The sequence below is a fragment of the Cydia strobilella genome, chromosome 1, assembly GCF_947568885.1.
Source record: "Cydia strobilella chromosome 1, ilCydStro3.1, whole genome shotgun sequence".
NCBI lineage: Eukaryota > Metazoa > Arthropoda > Insecta > Lepidoptera > Tortricidae > Cydia > Cydia strobilella.
Genome location: NC_086041.1, coordinates 7,929,771 through 7,952,696, shown reverse-complemented (window position 1 = coordinate 7,952,696; position 22,926 = coordinate 7,929,771). Strand labels below are relative to the sequence as shown.

The window sequence follows — 22,926 nt, the reverse complement described above, 5'->3', positions numbered from 1 at the left end:
AATATTTGTTTGTTTTTAATAATTACTTACACACTTGTAAATCATGGAAGAAAATGTTGGAAAAAGTTGTTATCATTTCATTATGTTTAGCTATCATTATTTTAAAACGAGAATCAACACAAATAAAGAATAGGTACTAACAGGCAAATACTATGATGTTGATGATGCCTCGGTCCTGAACTTCTGCACCCAAGGGTGTTTTTTCACTGCATTTAGAGACAATCTGTCCTTGTTTGAATGCCGTAGCAGCTGAAACAATAACATATTGATTGTGAAAACTAGACTTGTTTTATTTCAACTTAAGAATTTATTTTAAAATATAAAATTTTTAATTTTCTACACAAACACTTCATTTAGGATTATAAAACTAGGTATAATAAAATATAAGTAGATTACTTTGTTCCTCATAACCATCATTCAATATGATCATAAAAAATGTTTATATAGGTACATTCTAAAATAGCTTATCATTGTTATCAAATCAACAATTAAAACACCCCCTAAAAAAGGGATTTTTTAATTCCCTTGAGTGTCAGGCCGTGGGCGAGGGCCCACTTCATCCATGCTACATCTAGCTACACCACTGGTTGATTAGTCAAATTTTATTATAATGCAAGTAAAATGCTTACCTTTGATATAAGATCTTTAGCTCCTTCAGGCACATGATCTGGATATTTAATGTCCAGAGACAGGATTCTCGCATAAGTCTGATCCTGAGTCTGGCTTTCGAATGGAGGCTTGCCCACTAGAAACTCATACAGCAGCACTCCAATGCACCAGTGGTCAACCGACACATCATACACTTCCCGCTTGATCATTTCTGGTGGAAGGTAGTCAAGAGTACCACACATTGTTTTACGCCTGTAGAGATAACATCATATTATTTTTCAGAAAGGACTTTTCAAATGGTATTAAGACTAATATTATTAGCCCACAAATCACACTCAAAAGATCAGTCTAATATTGTTCAAGAACTGACAGCTATTAGTACTACTAATAGTACTAATGCTAGTATCTAGTGAGTACTAACATAATGTCACTATCAGAGAGAAGGGGCGTTGCAGTAGATGTCATGATGCAAGGCATTGTATTAGTGTTAGGGCATCATTGTCAAAGATCCCTTGTATATGAAGGTACCTTTTTCCAAATGACAAGATAATACTAGTAAAGTATTGGATAGCTAATTAACAAATAAATTAACTGCCAGATAAAACTACCTTCAGTTGTAAAGGTTAGGCTTATTTAAATATTGCAAAACGCCAATGATGACTTTATTTGTCAGATAAGTGGCAAGTAGCTTATTCAGGACTTTACTTGGACATTGTGAAACAGACCCTAATTGTTGCTTGATTAAATAATGTTTCTCTTTTGTTTCTTAACTGATAGACATTGCACCCTGAGATTAATCTGTAAGGAAATAAAAAACAAAAAAGCTTACCTTTGAGATGGTGCATGCACTGACCAGCCAAAGTCTGCTAGCTTGAGGTCCCCACTGAAGGAAACTAGAATGTTTTCAGGCTTGATGTCTCTGTGTATCACATGGTTCCGGTGACAGTACTCCACAGCATCTGCCACCTATAACCAAGTATTAATATGTTTTACCTAATATTCTTTTTTCTAATTGTGTTGAATACTCATACTCAGAATCCTTTATAAAAGATTATTTTTAACTATAATTATTTAATTATTATTTTTCACACTGCACCCACATTCGAGAATTTCTGTTTTGCCCTATTATGGTTGACTGGTAGAGAATGCCTTGAGGCATTAAGTCTGCCATTTGTACTTGTTTTTTAATTGTGCAATAAAGTTTAAAATAAATTAATTAATAAGTTTTAATTAAAAACAAGCTTTAAATATTCTCCATAGAGTATAAAATCAACTTGCTTATTTATTTATAAATATGCTTTTATGCCAACATATTTTTAGTGTTCCGTGCAAAACTTTGTTTTGACAAACGGAACACTTATGGGATCACTTCGGTCTTGTTTTTTATTGGGACTCAGGATATACCAGGGGTTCCCAAAGTTTACTGGGCTGCAGCCCAACTGAACAATTTCTCTCGGGACCAAGCACCACGGGGTCGCGACCCGTAATTTGGGTAATGCTACGATATATACAGTCATGTCTTTGCCTAGGCAAAAACGTAGGTAGTTGTTCAATAACTATAACAGCACTGAATTAATAAAAATTTAAAGAATGTACACATTTAAGTATTAATGAAGAAAGTTATATTACCTGATAAATATACTTGGCAGCTTTGGCTTCTGGAAAACGCTTCTTAGGTGCATCAGTGAGGTATTTGTATAGCTCACCGCCTGCTGCAAACTCCACCACCAGGTAAATGCGCCTCTCATCATGGAACCATGTCAGCAAACGGAGAATGTTTGGATGTCTATAAACATTGAAAAATATGAGAATTATAGCTTAACTTCTTGCTTCCAAATACCTAATACGATATCAGGTCAGCAAAGTTGTTAATTATAGCAAAATATAGACCCCTGGAAGTTGAGAGGTTAATCAAACTCAACACATTTGTATCCAGTGCTTGAAATGGCCAGAAAGAAGATAGGTAGCAAAACTAAGTACTTACTTCAAATGAGATTGAATCTCAATTTCACGTAGTATTTGTTTCTCACAATGCGATTTCATTATTTGAGACTTGAACATAGTTTTAATAGCAACAAGGAAGCCTGTTTTCTTCTCTCTGGCTATGTGTACATGTCCAAACTTTCCACGGCCAAGGGCTGAACCCAATTCAAAATCTCTGGGCGACCAAGTGTATCTGAAAATTAATTAAAAGGCAGGATTATATTTATTCACATATAGGTTATAGATTCTCGCAACTCGACGTTATAATATTGCGCCTATTTGGCGTGATATTTATTCACATAATTGTACTTACGAAGTTCCATAGGCAAGATGGTTAGTTATCTTATTTTCCAGATCAAGCAATTCAGTTTTTACGGCTTCCACTGCCATTTTATTTTCGAAAATTAAAAAAAACTATTATAATTACTTCCTTCTTATCCCTCTATTTTTGTTTGCGCTGACGCCGTTACTCTCAATCACAGTTTAAATTTGAAATGTTTGACATTTGACATGACAGCGAGGTTTTGTCTATGGATTAAATGTGGCCAGGGTTATGTAATTTTACCCATATTTTTCCTTGTTTCACACTACAAGCAACATTAATGTCCCCTAAGGCCTCATCATCATGAGCGCTTCTTCAACGCGCGTTAAAAAAGCGCTTAAATCTGCCCGCACGCTAAACTCGATTTAAAGACCATGGCGGAATCCAACAACGCTTGATAAAAAGCGCTACCATCGTGTGAATAATTACACATGTTTCCATTTGTGTCATTCAAACGCTTTTTTAACGCGCGTTGTATAAACGCTCGTGAAAATGAGGCCTAAACTTTTTAATTGCCTCCGTTTTAAGGGTCCTCCACACTCGTGCGCGAATCGCGGCGCGAAGCCGCGAACGCGATGATTTGTAATTAAATTCCAAAAAATTAACCTCACTCAAATCCTTTTTCTTTCGTAATAATGGAAAATATGTAAAGAAGTAAACTCAAATTTCCCTTTTGCATACTCTAGCATTTAAAATAAATATAGATGTATCCTTTTCTAGCTTTGTTTAGTTTCTTAAAACATACGGAAAAGAGAAAAAGTAAGGTTAGATTTAATTATAAATCAGTTTAGTTCGCTAATCAGTGAAATCGTCTCCCGCGTTCGCGGCTTCGCGTCGCGTAGTCTGAAGCGAGTTTAAAATGTATAGTTGGTCAAACCAAATTGTCAGTAAATAAGAACATAAAAAACAATACTCATCCTTTTCTTTTGGGTGCTAGTACTAGTGCAAGACAAAGATAGTATGATTCTCTCTGTCTATGTTTGAAATCAGACAGTCCTTTAGCTCCAGACTACGCGGCACGAAGGCGCGAACGCGAGTGTGGAGTCGATTTCGCTGATTAGCGAACTAGACTCCACACTTGTGTTCGCGGCTTCGCGCCGTGATTCGCGCAAGAGTATGGAGGGCCCTTAAGAGGGCATTTTTTTTAAATTAGAGCGCTCAAGTATCAGATTAATTTAAAATTGGTGAAAGTGGCCAAATTGGCGTTTGCGTCCGCACCACCTGATTTGATCGAATAATTTAATCAGATTAGAGAAAAAATATTCCCGTCTGAACAGGCCTCAACAGAAAATTGGTGATTAAATTGTGTACGTGTGGACGCTATGAGATTGTGGTAGCAGAACCTTGGGGTAGCGTAAACTAATTAAAAAGCCGCACACGTACGGAATTTTCATTTGGTTTCCGTACGGAATGACAAGTGAGAAGGGACGTCGCTCTACAAATGCATAGCGCTGTCACGCTTGCACACGTCATTCCGTACGGAAACCAAATGAAAATTCCGTACGTGTGCGGCTAGGGCAAGGGTTTAGAGTGAGTGAGAAAGATGCCCGCAATCTATGCGACCAATATTATTGTTTGGTGCGTACGTCTATAGGGCCCTCCACACTCGTGCGCGAATCGCGAACGCGAGTGTGGAGTCTATAGTTTGTCAAGGGACTGTCTCATTTCGGGCGTAGACGGAGAGTTATCATACTGTCTTTGTCTTGCACTGGTGCTGGCGCCCAGAAGAAGGGGATGAGTGTAGTTTTTTGTTCTTATTTACTGACAAGATTTGCTTGACCAACTATAGTTCGCTAATCAGTGAGATCGTCTCCCGCGTTCGCGGCTTCGCGTCGAGGGCCCTCCACACTCATGCGCGAATCACGGCGCGAAGCCGCGAACGTAAGTGTGGCGTCGATTTCTCAGATTATTCACGCCTTCGCGCCTAGTTCCCCGTTTTTTGTCGGTTTATTAGCCCGCGTCAAAAGGGCCCTCCACACTCGTGCGCGAATCGCGGCGCGAAGCCGCGAACGCGAATGTGGAGTCTAGTTCGCTAATCAGCGAAATCGACTACACATTCACGTTCGCGGCTTCGCGCCGCGTAGTCTGGAGTCTTAAGGAAGCGCGAAGCGCGAACTGGCAAGACTCCACATAACACACTTTTGACTCATATGTGGCAAGATAAATAATAATTATATTATATAAAGCGGCTATATTTTACGGTTCTACAACAAAACAAAATGGAAAAATAGCTAAATCACGTATGATGCCATAGATAACTAGCAGTTAAGCTCGATGTCGCGAACCCCCCCTTGTGTGTCTGTGGACACATGCTACTTTATATATCCTTAATAGGACTGATAACGTGCTTGCAACTAAGGGGTTACGCGATATTACACAAGCACCTAGCCAAGGTTCGATATGATACTCAACTCCTTACCGTATCGATGATGGTGATCGCTGTCACTCTCTCTGCTTCGCTAATTAATGTGTCGCCGTTACCACGGCACCACCGTCCGTCATCTGGGGGTGAAATAGATTAATGACTACACAGTCATTAAGTACATTTAGGCCCGATATGGGTAGATACATATGGTCATTAGTTAAGGTCTGTCTGTAACGTCATCAACGTCTTGGGGACTGCTTAGTCACATGGTCGGTAAGTGAGTGAGGTCACAGAGATCATCCCTCCCTCCTCACAGAGATCCCTTCAGTATGTCGAGTCATCGAGGCATTAACGCCGCACGGGCTGCCGATACACTGGACCCCCTTAGGGCCAAAGCCGCACGGGCCTTCAACACTTGTCTCATCTCCACCTAACCTCTGGGGGAGATACCTGTACTGCTTGATCATAGGGACAATCATTATCTTTACCATGGAGGGTGTACAACTTTGTACTCTAGGGTCTCGAAAAGGAGCAAGAATTAAACACCGAGTTCTTTAAAGAAACTGACGTATGTTTATTCTAGCCAAATATCTCCACACAATCTTCAAAAAAGTACAAAACAGGTTGACACCTTAGGCAACTACGTTGAACTAGCGTTCGCTAGTTTGACGGAGGTGACAGCGCCATCTACCGGGACATTGGGTAAACCAGTTCCGATATGCGTTTCGTACATGCCGCCCACCAAGGACAACATGTCCTTCATCATGACCGCCCACCGTGAAGTGTCTGAATTATTAGTTTGAATGTATACAAAGCTACCTTTGAAAAACTGAAAAAGAAACTGGTGGGGGATGATTTCTTATACTAATGACATAATGATCTTAAAAAAAATACACTAAAATTAAAAACTAATTAGCTACCGGCAGGACACAAAGTTTAGACGTTGGTCGCTTTATCAAAGTATTCTTACACTTGATAGTTACCACTCTGGTCAGTTGATCTGAGCCAGGGTGTTTCTGCATGATTCTGCCGAAAAGCCACTTAGACGGAGGGAGATCATCCTCCTTCACCAAAACAACGTCCCCAACGTTAGGTTCGGGAACTTGATGTGCCCACTTGTACCGCTGTAAATAATGGGTTAAGTATTCGTTAGACCAACGACGCCAAAAGTTTTGTAGCATACGCTGGGTCAGTTGCCATCGCTTAAGGGTGCTAATATTCGAGCATTCATAGTTCCTTTCTGGAACCGTAACTAGAGGTTCTCCTATCAGAAAGTGACCCGGAGTTAAAGGGTTTGGCTCATTTGGGTCGTTGGGTACAACTGAGATAGGCCGTGAATTCAAGCAGGCCTCGATCTGGCTGAGTAGAGTCGCCATTTCCTCAAACGTAAGTGTCGACTCTCCAATAACCCTTTTGATGTGGTATTTGGTAGACTTAATCCCTGCTTCCCATAATCCACCGAAGTTCGGGCTCCTAGGAGGAATGAAGTGCCACGTGGTACCATTTAAAGCCAGACTTTCCGCTACTTCTTGGATTATAGCTGACTTCTGTGCATTAAAAAGGTCCTTTAATTCTTTAGCAGCTCCAACGAAGTTTGTGCCGTTGTCGCTGTAGATTTCTAAGCAGCGGCCGCGTCTGGATGTGAATCTCTTGAAAGCCTCAAGAAATCCACGAGAGGTAAGTTCACTCACTACCTCTAGGTGTATGGCTTTGGTAACCATACAGATAAACAAGCACACATACCCCTTGTATGAGTGATGTCCTCGGCCTTTTGAAGTTCTTAAATTGATGGGTCCGGCATAATCAACTCCGCTGCGGATAAACGCTCTACCTGGAGTAACTCTAGCAGGCGGTAAGGCTCCCATCAATTGCGTTTGGATCTTGGCTTTGTGACGAATGCAGCGCACACATTTGTGAATGTGCTGTTTCACTAAGTCCTTCGCTCGTACTATCCAGTAAGCTGACTTTAAATAGTTCAGCATAGCTCGCTGGTCGCCATGAAGAGTACGTTCATGGGCATCTGCCACAATCAGTTTGGTCAGATGCGAGTCGTAGGGCAAGATAATAGGATGTTTTGCTATTTCTAAGTCCGAAGCGTTCTCCAATCGGCCGCCCACTCGCAAAATACCGTTTTCAAGAAACGGCGTTAAAGAACGAATCTTGGACGTTTTTGAACTAATAAACCCGCTTTTGTTGATTTCCTCAATTTCGTTCTTGAACTCAGCGCTCAGCGCTTTGATAGTAAAAATGTACAGAATGGTAAGAGTAGCCAACGAGGACACCGACTTTCAGCGCATAGTGTGGCGCGAAAATGCTGAAGATGAAATCAAGGATTACAAGTTGCTGACCGTCACTTTCGGAACTGCTTCAGCGCCCTACTTGGCAGTAAAGGCACTCAATCAGGTAGCCTGCGACCACAGAGAGCAGTATCCTATAGCTGCACCACGAGTCCATCAAGAGTTCTACATGGACGATTTGATGACCGGATGCCAGACAGAAGAAGAAGGTCTACAACTGTACCGTGAAATGAAAGGCTTATTGAATGAGGGAGGGTTCGTGCTACAGAAATGGGCTAGCAACAAAAAAGAGTTGTCAAAGCAGATCAATAAAAGAGAAGGAGAGAACCTAGGAAACGAAGAAGAAAAAAGCAATCTGGAAATAAAGACAGATAATATAACTAAAATACTCGGACTTACCTGGAACCGGGATGACGATGAATTTCAGTACTCGGTGAAACTGCCGCCGCTATCGCCACCTGCAACAAAAAGAAAAATAATTTCTGATGTTTCACGTTTGTTCGACCCATTGGGATGGTTAGCACCGTGTGTCATTGCAGCAAAAATGTTTTCCAGCTGCTTGGGTGCTTGTTGAGCCACGCAAGAACTACTGTGGAATCCGTCCACGCTTTTATGTTTGGTTTGGGGATTTCCATGACTTCTGCAACTTCGGCCAGCAACTTAGTCACAAGTACAGCCCCACAAAGCTCTAATCTGGGAATGCTGACTTGTTTGACCGGTGATACTCTCGTTTTGGCTGTCACTAAAGCTACATGTATGTTCCCAGTTGAGTCAACTACTCGAAGATAAACGACAGCAGCGTAAGCGGCGTTGGATGCGTCGCAAAAACCGTGTAATTCATGCAGTGTATCATCCGCGTGCGTGTGAAGCCATCTTGGAATCCTGAAGTCTATAAGGTGAGCTAGCTGTTTACGGTAAGTTAACCAGTCCTGTAATATGTCAGATGGTGGCTCCTCATCCCATCCGATCCCTGCCAACCATAGACGCTGGATAAACATTTTTGCTGCAATGACACACGGTGCTAACCATCCCAATGGGTCGAACAAACGTGAAACATCAGAAATTATTTTTCTTTTTGTTGCAGGTGGCGATAGCGGCGGCAGTTTCACCGAGTACTGAAATTCATCGTCATCCCGGTTCCAGGTAAGTCCGAGTATTTTAGTTATATTATCTGTCTTTATTTCCAGATTGCTTTTTTCTTCTTCGTTTCCTAGGTTCTCTCCTTCTCTTTTATTGATCTGCTTTGACAACTCTTTTTTGTTGCTAGCCCATTTCTGTAGCACGAACCCTCCCTCATTCAATAAGCCTTTCATTTCACGGTACAGTTGTAGACCTTCTTCTTCTGTCTGGCATCCGGTCATCAAATCGTCCATGTAGAACTCTTGATGGACTCGTGGTGCAGCTATAGGATACTGCTCTCTGTGGTCGCAGGCTACCTGATTGAGTGCCTTTACTGCCAAGTAGGGCGCTGAAGCAGTTCCGAAAGTGACGGTCAGCAACTTGTAATCCTTGATTTCATCTTCAGCATTTTCGCGCCACACTATGCGCTGAAAGTCGGTGTCCTCGTTGGCTACTCTTACCATTCTGTACATTTTTACTATATCCGCCACTAGACAAACGGGGTACCGCCTCCAACGCATAATGAGGTGACGAAGTTCTGGCTGCAAGGTAGGTCCTGTCATAAGCTGATCATTCAGTGATATCCCCTCATCATATTTACAGGAAGCGTCAAACACGACTCTGACCTTCGTGGTGCTTTTATCCTCGCGGATCACGGCATGGTGAGGTAAGTAGATTGCTTCTCTCTTTTTATGATCAGGTTCTGTCACAAGTATCATATGGCCTAGTTGCTCATACTCTTGTATTACTTCTGTATATCTAGCCTTGAGAGTTTTATCTTTTTCCAATTTCCTCTCCAAACTACGTAATCTTTTAACTGCAATCTCCCTTGAATTTCCCTTGCAGGTATGATCGTCGCGAAACGGCAATTTTACGACATATCTGCCCTCTTGTGTTCTCACTGTTGTAGATGCGAATAGATCTTCGCACCTTTGTTCTTCTTTGGTGAATAGTTTCGAGTGAACGTTTGGTTCTGCTTCTATTTCCCAGAATCTTTTTAACTGATCATCTTCATTCACCTGCGTATGTAGCACCGTCACAGTGTCATGTACACTCGTTGAACCGTCTGTGCCAGACAAAATCCACCCGAGAGTGGTGCACTGTAATAGAGGAAACCCCATTGGACCTTTGAGTACTCCATCTGTAATTATCTTGCAGTAGACTTCGCCTCCGAGTAGTACATCGATTTTATTGGGTGTATTATAAGTCGGATCAGCTAACGTAAGCTGTTTCTGTTTCAGCCATTCTGGAAATGTCACTTGTTTACCAGGAAGGTAATTGGTGACTTTGTTTAATACGTATGTCTTAACTACAATATTAAATGTTGGATCTGCGAGCGATTGAATCTTTAAGTCTACTGCGTATTTAGGCACAGCAGAAGTCGGCTCGCCTCCTAACCCCGTAATTGAACTTTTGATGGGAACTTTCTTTAACCCCAAGGCTTGTACCACAGCTTCAGTGACAAATGAAGACTGTGCGCCTGGATCTATGAATGCACGAATCACCTGATACTCGCCTGTTTTGGACTCAGCCTTTACGAGGGCTGTGGCTAATAACACTTCATCTTGCACTATCCCTGTCGCAAAACAGTTGACTATCGGTGTGGACTCATTTTGTGTGTTCTCTGTCGCGATATGTGTGGCTTCCCCAGACCCAGTTTCAGCTGCCTGAACTACGCTCTCCGGATTGGCAGTTGAAGTGGATACATCCTTAGGGTGAAGCAAGGAGTGATGCCTTCTCTTACAAATTCTACAACTAGTGGCTTTTTGGCAAAATCTTACATTGTGGTTACCACCTAGACAATTATAACAGATGTTATTTTTGGTGACAAAGTCATGTCTTTTGGCATAATCCTCACCCGCAAACTTTTTGCAGAAACAAAGCTTGTGAGGCTCGGTACAAAATTCACACGCGAGTGATGCTGCGGTTGCGACATGGAGTACATTTGGTTTGTTGTGACTACTATTACTACTATTGGACGACTTCCCGTAAGCACTTGGGGTCTTATTGGCGCTTCTCGGTTCAAGAAATTCTAGTGCTCTGTATCGACTTGTTAAAAACTCTTTAAATTGGCTAAACGTAGGTAAGGCGTCTGAAGCCGAGTTAGTCGCCACGTTAAGTTCCCAGTGCCTGCGCGATTCGGGGTCTAACTTTAACGACAGAAGATAAATAACAATGATATCCCACGTAGACACGTCAATACCTAGGTTTGACAGTGCACTTAAACAATCGGTCGACGTATCCATTAGATCCTTAAGAAAACCTGGGGACTCAGTCGTTGCACTCTTTTGACTTAATAATTGTTTAAGTATACAATGCGATAAATATTTTTTATTATTGTATCGTTGCTCTAATTGATTCCAGCACCTAGCGTAATTTGTGTCTGAAACGGGTATGTTGCGAAGCAACTGCTCAGCTTCCCCGGTTAGGTAACTTTTTAAATACTGCAACTTCTGAACACTGTCTAGCGAGTCATTGTTATGTATCATGGAAACAAATAAATCTCTGAACGTCGTCCACTCCTGATACTTCCCCGAGAAACTAGGAATACATAACTTTGGAAGTTTAACTACATTTGATCTAAATGAAGAGTTAGCCTCATCATTGCTCCTTGACTGATTACCCGAAGCAATAGTATACTTATCTAAACCATCTTTTAATTCACATCTATAATTGGTATACTCTTCTTCGGTTTTGTCATAAGTATCACCCGTAATATACGACTTAGCCTTCAAAACGGCATGATCGCATGTTCGCAATAAATCCTTGTGACCCGCTCTAAACTCAGACCAAAGCTGTTCTAACCCCTCTAATCGACTCTCCAAATAATTTTTGGTTATGCGCTCCTTAGGCGATTTTTTAAAATTAACTCTTGCCTTACAGATACGACTGCATAAGTCGTCCTGATAGTTCAGTAAAGCGTCCATTATGTACACAAAATAGCTACTTGCAATTTAAGATAATCTGTGGTAACACCGAATGCACTTAGAATAAATTATAATACAAACTCCTAAAATTTTACAAGTGTTTGAAACTTTGTCACACTTAGGCCAAATCGGGCATAGGTTCCCCGTTCCAACAGGATTTCGCTTAAAAATCTAAGTTAATACTAGCTACAAATTATTCTATGTTAATATCCTATACAATCTCTTAGGGCAATTATTCTAAGTTGAAAGTCCATATAAATCGATGCTGAAATTTTCTAAGTCCATTTACACAAACCGATTCTTCAAAGTAAACGTGCTCTTGCAAATAAAGTTCAAATTCCGCAATACATTCACTAATTTGTTCGTTGTTTATAAAGTTGAAACTCGCGTGAAATATAAATTTAAAAGTACTCACGATTTTGCACTTCTCACTCACTCCATTGATACGTGACGTCACACTTCGTTGAACTCTGCAAATCCCTGATGGCGCTACTTGCTCGTTTCCTGTATCTGCTCCTTTGGATGATTCCAGCTACTCGTCGCTAGATGGCGCCACTTGCGCCTTTCAATGCTCCAAACAGGAAACCGCCAGCTATCCAACGCTAGATGGCGTTGGCAACCTCAGTTAGCTGCAACCCTTTCCCGGCCTTTGAAGCAGCGAACCACTGCTAAGCACGGGACGCGAAGTGTAGTCCGCACCGTCTCCCAAAAACGCCACTCCAATTTGGCTTCAAAAAGGCTATCCGGTTCGAAGGACCATGTACAACTTTGTACTCTAGGGTCTCGAAAAGGAGCAAGAATTAAACACCGAGTTCTTTAAAGAAACTGACGTATGTTTATTCTAGCCAAATATCTCCACACAATCTTCAAAAAAGTACAAAACAGGTTGACACCTTAGGCAACTACGTTGAACTAGCGTTCGCTAGTTTGACGGAGGTGACAGCGCCATCTACCGGGACATTGGGTAAACCAGTTCCGATATGCGTTTCGTACAGAGGGTATCTAGCATCAGGTCATGAAACAAGTGGCAAGATGGATCAGTTACGTTACGAGTTCGGATTACATGGGCATGATATAGAACAAAGCACATCATAGGAGAATACACAATTACAAAGAATACATATCAAGACTAAAGTTACTTAACTTGCAAGATACGAGCTCCCGTCGTACTTGTCTTCGCTTCCTATAACACGTGGCCGTTCACGAAACATACTTGTTAACACTACTGATCACTAAGGCTGCTGATGGCAAAATGACAGAGCCCTTGCTCGCGCCGGACGTACTAAAGTATGTTTCTACCCACTTATTTATAACAACAAAGTTTACTGGTTTCTAACTGACGATATTCTTGGCGGGCAAAACGCGCTTGACAATTCGCGCCGATGACAGCTGCGCTGTTCTATCTCTATGGCGCAGTCACTGTCAGTAAGGATGCGTTCAGAACTCGGCTAACATTATGAAACGTAATTAGTATTGCCGTCTTATCTACTTAATTACTGTTATCGCGACTCGGTTCGCGACACTCGATCAGCTGATGCTTTTCTGCCATTTTGGCGAGAACCAAACTGCGAAATCGCCGTGAAGTTTGCGAGTGTGGAGTCATACGTCAACGTCGCTACATGTTCTCTCCGCGAAGTCGCGCCGTGATTCACGCACATAGTCTGGAGGGACCTTCGGGCTTATTAGTAGTTTTAGATTGACGTTGACGTTTCGTCAGATTTCAATGTCACATAATCGGGTTTTGGTTTATTTACTTGGGTAAAGTTCAGATATAAAAGAACATGAATCTAGTGAGAGTATAACATGGATCGGTAATGAGGAGTGGGGGGAAATGACCGAACGGGATAGTCTTATGTATCTTTCAGTAGTAGTGACAGAGAGCAATATATTACTTTTTGTCTTTGTCATAGTTTCACTTTTCCACCGCTGCCACAATCGAGGTTGTGGCAAACAAATAAGTACGTGACATATCATGCTTGTTCGTTGCTTGTTTAATTATTGTTGTTTTGTATGAAATTGTGCTTTCTCTTATGAAATATTTCATTTCATTTCATTTATAAATAAATATAGTGATGGTTAGCGTTTTGAATGCTTGAACTTTGATAAAATAATGGTGAATTGTTCTGTAATCGGCTGTAATAGCCGCTCTGAGCAAAAATATGAGAACATCACCTTTCACACGTAAGTACGGTATTTTACACCTTCCTCTTAACGCAATATGTGAGAATCATCATAAAATTACTTTACACTCAAAGCAATGTAGAATCAAACGATTTCAATAAAAATATCACAATTATTTACGCAAATTAACAAAACATTATTTGTAAAATTATCCGCCCAAATTACGTAGGTTGTTTGTGGTCTGTCAGCTACTCGGACGAGTCTGAGGTCAGCCATTTTTAAACTTCTTCTTAATTTAGCTGCATAACAATCATGTTAGGGATAGTAAGGATACCAGATGAAAATATCCCACCAAAAACATTTCATGTAAAGTGTTGCCAAGACTAGGCGCATAAAGCTTTTACACTCAAAAGCTATCAGACTTGGTGTTTTTGATAAGTCTACTGAGTACATGGTATACAAAAAATTACAGCTCTCTAGCATTGTCCAAGACGAAGCTACGAGAGTTCGAAAATACGGCGAAACGTGCCGAGAAAAGATATGCACTGCCTTTTGCCATTTGTTTCGTCTTGGCGGGGGCACGGCCGTGCCCCCAGATCATAATTTTATGGGTAATTTTGACCTCGAAGTTTTTTCGTACTTCTAATTCCAAAAAAAAAAACAAATGTTGTGAAGATTAAATGTGGTGTACCGTCAAACAAGCTAACTTTGCCTCCAGGGTAATCGCCCCAACGTGATATCAAATATTGGTGTGAATAATGTAATAACTCATAATACATTTTATTTTACGTTTTATTTACTAAACTTGTTTAGTTTTGTACCACCTGCGCGAATTATAGGAGGTATTTCATTGTTCATACGCCTAATAAGAACGGCCCATTGACATTTTATTCAACAATTTTTATACCGTCAAACAAGCTAACTTTGCCTCCAGGGTAATCGCCCCAACGTGATATCAAATATTGGGGTAATTTTTACTAATATGGTATCCCAACGGTTATGACGTCATCTATGTCTATCCCTTACGGGCGCACGCGGTAGGCCGCATCTATAGAAAATATACTAGATCTATGTAAAAGAAACTTTGTAGAATAGTTCAGATTGAAATAAATTCACTTACTAAACTATATATTCATAACATGCTAACAAGCAGCAGTGGGATAACAGCGCAGATCAATATGGGAAATAGCTGCGGGGATTGGTTGGTACAGAGCAGTACCCAAGATGGAGCTGATGATGAACCCTGGCTGTACCTAGTGGAGCGCAGGTTTGGTGCAACATAGGCACACGCTGTTTTGGTCTTCCGATACGTCTTGATGAGCAATTAGGAGAGCAGTACCCAAGATAAAGCTGATGCTGAACCCTGGCTGTACCTAGTGGAACTCAGGTTTCGTGCAACATAGGCACATGCTGTTTTGGTCTTCCGACACGTCTTGATGAGCACTTGGGAGAGCTGACCCTGACTGTACCTGTGTGGAACTCAGGTTTGGGGAAACATAGGCATCTACTGTTTTGGTTAACCGACTCGTCGTCGTGTTGCAGATGGATCGATCAACTTTTTTTAACGGCCTTGAAAAAGGAGGTTCTCAGTTTGACCCGTATGTTTGTGTATATGTGGGAGTGGGAGTGTCTCGGTAAACTAAATCTTACTTACAATAGGACGAAACATAATACCTATACCTAACTACAAGTACATTTACAAATCGTTTAGCACCGAAACGTGAAATCGCCTACACTAGAGTACCAACTAGCCCAAAACTAAACGGGGAACCTAACTTTAAACAAACTAATATTTTAGCCCAAAATCTAAAAATCTAAAATAAATCGCTAAAAAGTAAAATAAAATGAATAAATAATAAAAAATGATAAAAAATTGAAACAAAAAACTTCTAAGTATCACTAAAAAGTAAAAAATTAAATTTAATAAATAAAAATAATTAAAAAAATTAAAAAAAAAAAATATTAAAAGAAAAAACAAAATAAAAACCAAAAAATAAGTAAAAGGTGTAATAATTTAATTTAAATTCTTTTTTTAAAAAGGGAACCGCCTTAAAAAAACCAACCCACTGAAAAGCACAAAATATTTTTTATATACCCCACCCGCTATGCTTGTCCAGTCCCTATCCCGTCGTAAAGCAAATTTCTGCCAAAAAGTATTTAATACCTAATAATAAGCAAATTAATAACCATCCGGGTAATGACTAATGTTTTTGAAGGCGGTGCCAAACCAACGCCTAGTTTGCCCTGTGGGTTGGGACGTCAGATGGCAGATAGTTTCGTAAAAATTTGACCCTACGCCAAATCTTAGCATTAGTTGCTGAGTCCCATGAGCCGCGGCGAAAAGCTGGGTCCACGCTAGGAAGATCATGAATTCATCATCACTTCAGGTAGTGTATTATGAATCTTCTCAATTTATTTTTACGTCTAAGGCCCTAATCTGTTAAACAAAAGCCATTGTTTCTTTTGTGTGATCGGTCGGCCATTGTGAGCCACAATGGCACGCGCCGTCGTACGCGCTTAGATACAATGGCAACAATGGCCGACCGCTCACACAAAATAAACAATGGCTTTTGTTTAACAGATTAGGGTCTCATTTGAGAAGATTCATACTATAATAGGCATGCAATTTTCCGAGTAAGTAATTATATAAAAAGGAAAGACAATTTGCGGTAGGGATGCAAGTACGTAATGATTGTGAAAGCACTAGACTACTCCCTGTGAAGTGTTTGTGTCCCGAACCCACCCCAACCCTCAGCGCCTCAACCCCTGTTTATTATCTAGCCGATAGCTATGCAGTTTATAGCTGTAATATATATATATGCGGCTGTGGTTTTAATTTGTAGCGAGGATCGGATGTTGTAGGCGGCTCTCGGTTCTGTGATACTCTTGTGTTTTAGTGATACCTACTCTAGTAAGTCTAGTATCTGTCGACGTAACTTTCAGGACTGACTTTCTTGTGCGCTTTTAGTTTATTGTTTTAAATAGATTTTATTAATAATATTAGATTATTCACTTACATCAACTGGGTACCTAATAATACCTATACCTACCCGATGAATCAATCTGAGAAATTAGTGAAGATAACTAGGAAAGTAGGTAAAGTCTTATTATTTATTAGGTAATATTTTCGGCATAATATAACTGTCTCCCAACTCCTTTTCCAGGGTAAATACTATCTGTAATCTGTATGCCAAGTTTCAATTTGTGCGAATGTGCTTTTGTATGTCTGTCCGGCTATTTTCCCCTGCAGGCCGCATTTCTCAACTAATTAAAATGATTCTCGAGAAATTGTGTAACCATGTTCGATAATAGGATATTTTCCTACTAGTTTACTCAGTTCCTTTTTTCGAACTGTCAAAACGATATGCCACTACGGAATTTATATGGAAACTGATAAAGTGATGTGTTGGGTTTATTACTTAGGTATATAGGTAAATAGAAATGGTGTCAAAAAGTAATTGCTGTCTAAGTTTCGTGCATGTTGTGAAATAATTTATTTATATGTAGGTACTTATTTCGATCAAGTTTTTGGAAAGTTTTCACAATGGCGGAGCCATAACGGTTCGCGAGGTCTATGGCTCACAGAACCACTTGGTAGGTGGTAGGTATTATTGTTAGCTTTAATTTAAAAAAATACTTTACGTATCTAATTAGGTACGGAAAGTGCATTGATCTTTTGTACCTACATACATATTACCTTCAACGTAAACAGCACTTGGGCACCTACTATATTTTTTTATTATTGACTCCTCTGTTGATTACATACAATTGCCAGAGCATATCGTGTCGCTGTGCATTGTACGGCACCTTTGTGCACACACAATAACCGGCCTTAACAAACGCAACAAGCAGTGTTTAGCTAGCAACAAACGAGACAACCGGGCGGTCTACTGTCTAGCGGGCTACCAGCGGTGGAGGTGGGCTGCCCAGTGTACTGTGAACTACCCGCGGTGCGATACCGGTGGCGGGAAAACGTGGAAAACGCGCGCAAGGGTAGTAGTGTAGAGGGTGAGGCAGCGAGGCATGGCGTCGCCCCCTGCCGCTCACACTCGCTCGCTAGACGCGCGGCCGCGCGCCGCTCAATCGATACATTTCCAAGCTGGAAAAACATTTCAACCCCGGAAAACTGTTAATTTACTAAACAAACCAACATTTATATCTTTAGTTAGTTTATGTCTAAAAGAAATTCCGTGAATTTATTGAGAACGGGGTTTGTTCGGAGATAAACAAAGTGCGACGCAAATTCGTTCCCGGAGTGACTGGTAAGTGTAATAATTATTGTCACGTTGTTAGATGACCTAGTTATTGCTACGGTTCATTATGCAATTTCTGCGCTTTTGAATGTTCATTGATTCGTGCTAACACGAGTCTGACGCCTCGGGGCCATGGACGTTGTATTAAGGAACGAACGTTAATAGGCTGTTGATTAATATTTAACTTCCTGGGGTTTTTATTTAGCGTGAAAGTATCAGGAACTGGGTCAATATTTTATTCAGTGCTTACGTGATGTATAAATGATACCCGAATTATATTGTTGGCTTCTTTAGTAGGTATTTAAAGCGTTTGTTACTTGTATACATACCGGTTCCGAGTAAAGCTCCGAATACTGAATCTGGGAATGTTTTGCCAGTGTAAATTGAGACTGCTTAAAAATGTGACGAGAACCCTTTTCAACATAACTACCCAAGCAAATCATGTGTGAATTGCGTTCCCAACTATACGAGTATAAATAGTAACGGCGTTGCTAAGAAAGTTAAAATGCAATGTCATATGTTATAATTTTTAAGAAAAAAAAACGACTTCAATGGGGGATGCCGCTGAAAGTTCCCTTATTGTTGATGGTGCACTCTTAGATTCCAGACAATGAAATGAAAAAGACAGCATCTTTTGCCTAATCATGTAGAAAAGGAGGTAAAACCACCCACTTTTCTAGTAGCATTTCGTTTCTGTAAGGGTCGCAGTTCTAACCTAACCTAACCTACTTTTCTGATAGCATTTCGTTTCTGTAAGGGTCACAGCTCTAACCTAACCTACTTTTCTGATAGGAGTTCTGTTCTGTGAGAATCGCAGTTCAAAACCCAACCACCCACCTAACCCACTTTTCTAGTAGCATTTCCGGGTCCGAGTCTGGGTCCGGATCAGAGTCTGGGTCCGTGTCCGGCTGTCCGGGTCCAAGGATCGGTCAGAGTTCGGTCCGGGTCCGAGTTGGGGTCCATGTTCAGACCCGGGTCCGGGTCCGAGTCCGGGTCCAAGTTTAGGTCTGGGTCCATAAGGAAGAGAACAAATCACCAAACGTGAACTATGTGTCATTGAAGAGTTCTATTCTGATCATCATCAGCAGTTCCACTTCATCAAATGTCACTTTTTAAAATGGAAGTGCTGGATTTGTTTATAAAAATACAAAAATCACTATATGTATGCCTTTCATATCTGAGGTTCCTCGATTCCTCATGGATCCCATCATCAGAACTCGAGCTTGACAAAAATGTTTCTTGAAAACCTAACTTGCTTAACAAACATAACGAAGAGGACAAATCGCCAAACGTGAACTATGCGTCATTGAAGAGTTCCGTTCTGATCATCATCAGCAGTTCCACTTCATCAAATGTCACTTTTCAAAATGGAAGTGCTGGATTTGTTTATAAAAATACAAAAATCACTATATGTATGCCTTTCACATTTGAGGAGTTCCGTCGATTCCTCATAGATCCCATCATCAGACCTCGAGCTTGACAAAAATGTTTCTTGAAAACCTAACTTGCTTAACAAACATAACGAAGAGGACAAATCGCCAAACGTGAACTATGCGTCATTGAAGAGTTCCGTTCTGATCATCATCAGCAGTACCACTTCATTAAATGTCACTTTTTAAAATGGAAGTGCTGGATTTGTTTATAAAAATACAAAAATCACTATATGTATGCCTTTCACATTTGAGGAGTTCCCTCGATTCCTCATGGATCCCATCATCCCATCATCAGAACTCGAGCTTGACAAAAATGTTTCTTGAAAACCTAACTTGCTTAACAAACATAACGAAGAGGACAAATCGCCAAACGTGAACTATGCGTCATTGAAGAGTTCCGTTCTGATCATCATCAGCAGTTCCACTTCATCAAATGTCACTTTTTTAAATGTAAGCGCTTGATTTGTTGATGAAAATACTAAAATCACTATATGTATGCCTTTTAAATTTGAGGAGTTCCGTCGATTCCTCATGGATCCCATCATCAGAATTCGAGCTTGACAAAAATGTTTCTTGAAAACCTAACTTGCTTAACAAACATAACGAAGAGGACAAATCGCCAAACGTGAACTATGCGTCATTGAAGAGTTCCGTTCTGATCATCATCAGCAGTACCACTTCATCAAATGTCACTTTTTAAAATGGAAGTGCTGGATTTGTTTATAAAAATACAAAAATCACTATATGTATGCCTTTCACATTTGAGGAGTTCCCTCGATTCCTCATGGATCCCATCATCAGAACTCGAGCTTGACAAAAATGTTTCTTGAAAACCTAACTTGCTTAACAAACATAACGATGAGGATAAATCGCCAAACGTGAACTATGTGTCATTAAAGAGTTCCGTTCTGATCATCATTAGCAGTTCCACTTCATCAAATGGCACTTTTTTAAATGTAAGCGCTTGATTTGTTGATGAAAATACTAAAATCACATGCCTTTAACATTTGAGGAGTTCCCTCGATTCCTCATGGACCCCATCATCAGAACTGCTTTTTGACAAAAACGGGACCAATCTGTATGTATATACTTACAATCAAAAAAATAATTTTCAAAATCGGTCCAGAAATGACGGAGTTATGGAGTAACAAACATAATAAAAAAAAAACAACCGAATTGAGAACCTCCTTTGAAATCTTGAAGTCGGTAAAAAAAAAAGGCAAGACTCACAAAGACACTTCAATTTTAGTTCATGTTGGATCTAGCCAACTCTGCCCACTATTCCTGCTATTTAACGTAATTTCACGAAAGTACCTCATTGACGTAATATATGTATTACAAGTGAGATATTGAATAAAGAGACATTAAATAAGCAAGTTAGAAATACTTAGTTCTAGTAACAGGGTGTAACAGGTGAATGAATAATTGGAATAAAGGGAAATGGCAAAAGTAAGCCAATTTACATGTAACGAAATAATAGTCTCCAGAATGCCAAATTGCCCTTCCGGGCATTGACCGCGCTGCGAGTGCTGCGACTCGGCGAATCCCCTCGCAGTCTGGATTACCGCTGACAGGGATAAGATATGTACGTAATGGGACCGCGTAACAGTCTTATCAAATTCATCCCCTTCGGCCTTCTTGTGTGTGGAGCACTTGAAATATGTTTACTATACTACTTATTATTACCGTAATATTGTCCTACTTTGCTCCCATATTTGCTCCACTTTAAGGGAGTTGAATAATTTTTTAAACTGTTCAGACGGATTGAATATTAAGAAGAACCTCTTATGTCTAAGTAACATATTTTATCGGTAAATCAACTTTATGAAATGTTGTTTTATATAAAACGAAGCTATGAATGAGGAACACAAGACAACCACTAATTGGGATATTTTTGCTCCTACCTATAGTTTACTTAGGGGTGCAAAGTTACCCCACTGTGCGCCAAAAAAATAGGCCACGCCAAAAGAGATTAATTCTATGACTAACGTAGCAATTCAAAATATATAGGTATACAATTTCGTTTATGGGACGACCGGTCTGGCCTAGTGGGTAGTGACCCTGCCTGTGAAGCCGATGGTCTTGGGTTCGAATCCCGGTAAGGGCATTTATTTGTATCATGAACACAAATATTTGTTCCAGAGTCGTGGGTGTTTTCTATGTAGGTATATAACTATGTATTTATCCATATAAGTATGTATATAGTCGCCTAGCAGTCATAGTGTAAGCTTTGCTTAGTTTGGGGCTAGGTTGATCTGTGTAAGATATCCCCTGATATTTATTTATCTGAGTATATAAAAAATAATACAGAAATATTATATTTGAATATATTAGACGTTGTCCTTTTTTACAGTTACCCACCAAGGAGCAAAGTAGGACCATTTTACGGTAGGTACACGTCTAATTACTATTTGTACCTACTGTCTCTCTACTTTAAAAAATGATGAGATTGTTGCATTTATCCACAAGAGTGGCAAGGTAAATTTGACGAAAATATTAAGTGGTTCCCAGGATTCTGGGTTGGGTGTTGGAATTGACTTTTAAGTGATTATGATTGAATGATAATTATTTACTACAGTCTATTTGGATTTAATTTGTAATGTTTACAGTTAGTATTTTCCTCGCCTTGGTAAGTACTCGCTACGCTCGTGGTTAAATTTTGTAATCTTTCGCTTGCTCGGGTGTCAATATTAGCACGTGGAGTTAGACAACAAGTTTGTGAAACAAATAACTACCAGTAGCTCTGTGAGCTGTAGACCTCGCGATAAAATAACTTTAATATTTAAGCTTAAAAATGTAAAAACAAAAAAATACTAATTTCGTTATTATCACAGCGTACTAATAATGGTCTGTGCCATTAGACCCTATCACCCTAATGGCACTTAAGTCCTTTATGCCAATTTGTATCATTTTAAACATTTTCCCGAAAACGAAACGACAGAAAATAGTACATTTCGATGCTAGTGCGGAAAGTATGTCATTACTTCACGAGTACCGAGATATCTTGCCACGAGCCGTAGGCACCGTAGGCGAGTGGCAAGACTCGGGACGAGTAAAGAATGACATATCCGCACGTGTATCGAACGACGTTTTTTAATACAGTTGCGAAAAAAAAAGAAAAGCAACAAAAGCAAGCAAGGAATGGAACTCGAAACTTTTATATTATTCATTCTGTGACATCATTGACATTGACATTATGAAGAGGTGTTTTTCTAGCTTTTATTCGACTAGAATAGATTTTGTTATTATTATTGAACCCACTTCAATTAAAGTTTTTTTTCAAATGCATGTTCTATAAGACAGAAACAATTGTAAATATTAAAACATTGTACTATTATTACCTAAATATCGTTATTTACGATTATTTGTGTATCGTATATTTATATAAACAATATCGAATGTTGCCTTTGAAAACTTAAAACATTCTTGCAGTAAGAAAATACGCCTCTTCTTTGATAGGCGTTCCGTTCCATTCAGACAACTTATTAAGAACGGTT

General features: G+C 40.0%; 1 protein-coding gene across 1 annotated transcript; it reads right to left on the bottom strand.

Annotated features, from left to right (window-relative positions):
• Positions 1 to 110: 110 nt before the first annotated feature.
• Positions 111 to 3,064, bottom strand: LOC134755981 (aurora kinase B-like). The gene is made up of 6 exons (XM_063692721.1): positions 2,906 to 3,064; positions 2,594 to 2,785; positions 2,239 to 2,395; positions 1,439 to 1,575; positions 630 to 861; positions 111 to 249 (listed from the first exon to the last, which is right to left on the bottom strand). The coding sequence occupies exons 1-6, from the start codon at positions 2,980 to 2,982 to the stop codon at positions 151 to 153; spliced, it is 894 nt and encodes a 297-aa protein (XP_063548791.1). The 5' UTR covers positions 2,983 to 3,064; the 3' UTR covers positions 111 to 150.
• Positions 3,065 to 22,926: the final 19,862 nt, after the last annotated feature.

Excerpts from the sequence above, each read along its gene's own strand:
- LOC134755981 (XM_063692721.1), bottom strand. The coding sequence starts at position 2,982 with ATGGCAGTGGAAGCCGTAAAAACTGAATTGCTTGATCTGGAAAATAAG. Across the intron at positions 2,786-2,905 it reads CATCTTGCCTATGGAACTTC|ATACACTTGGTCGCCCAGAG; the intron begins GTAAGTACAATT and ends ATTAATTTTCAG. Across the intron at positions 2,396-2,593 it reads GAGATTCAATCTCATTTGAA|ACATCCAAACATTCTCCGTT; the intron begins GTAAGTACTTAG and ends CAATGTTTATAG.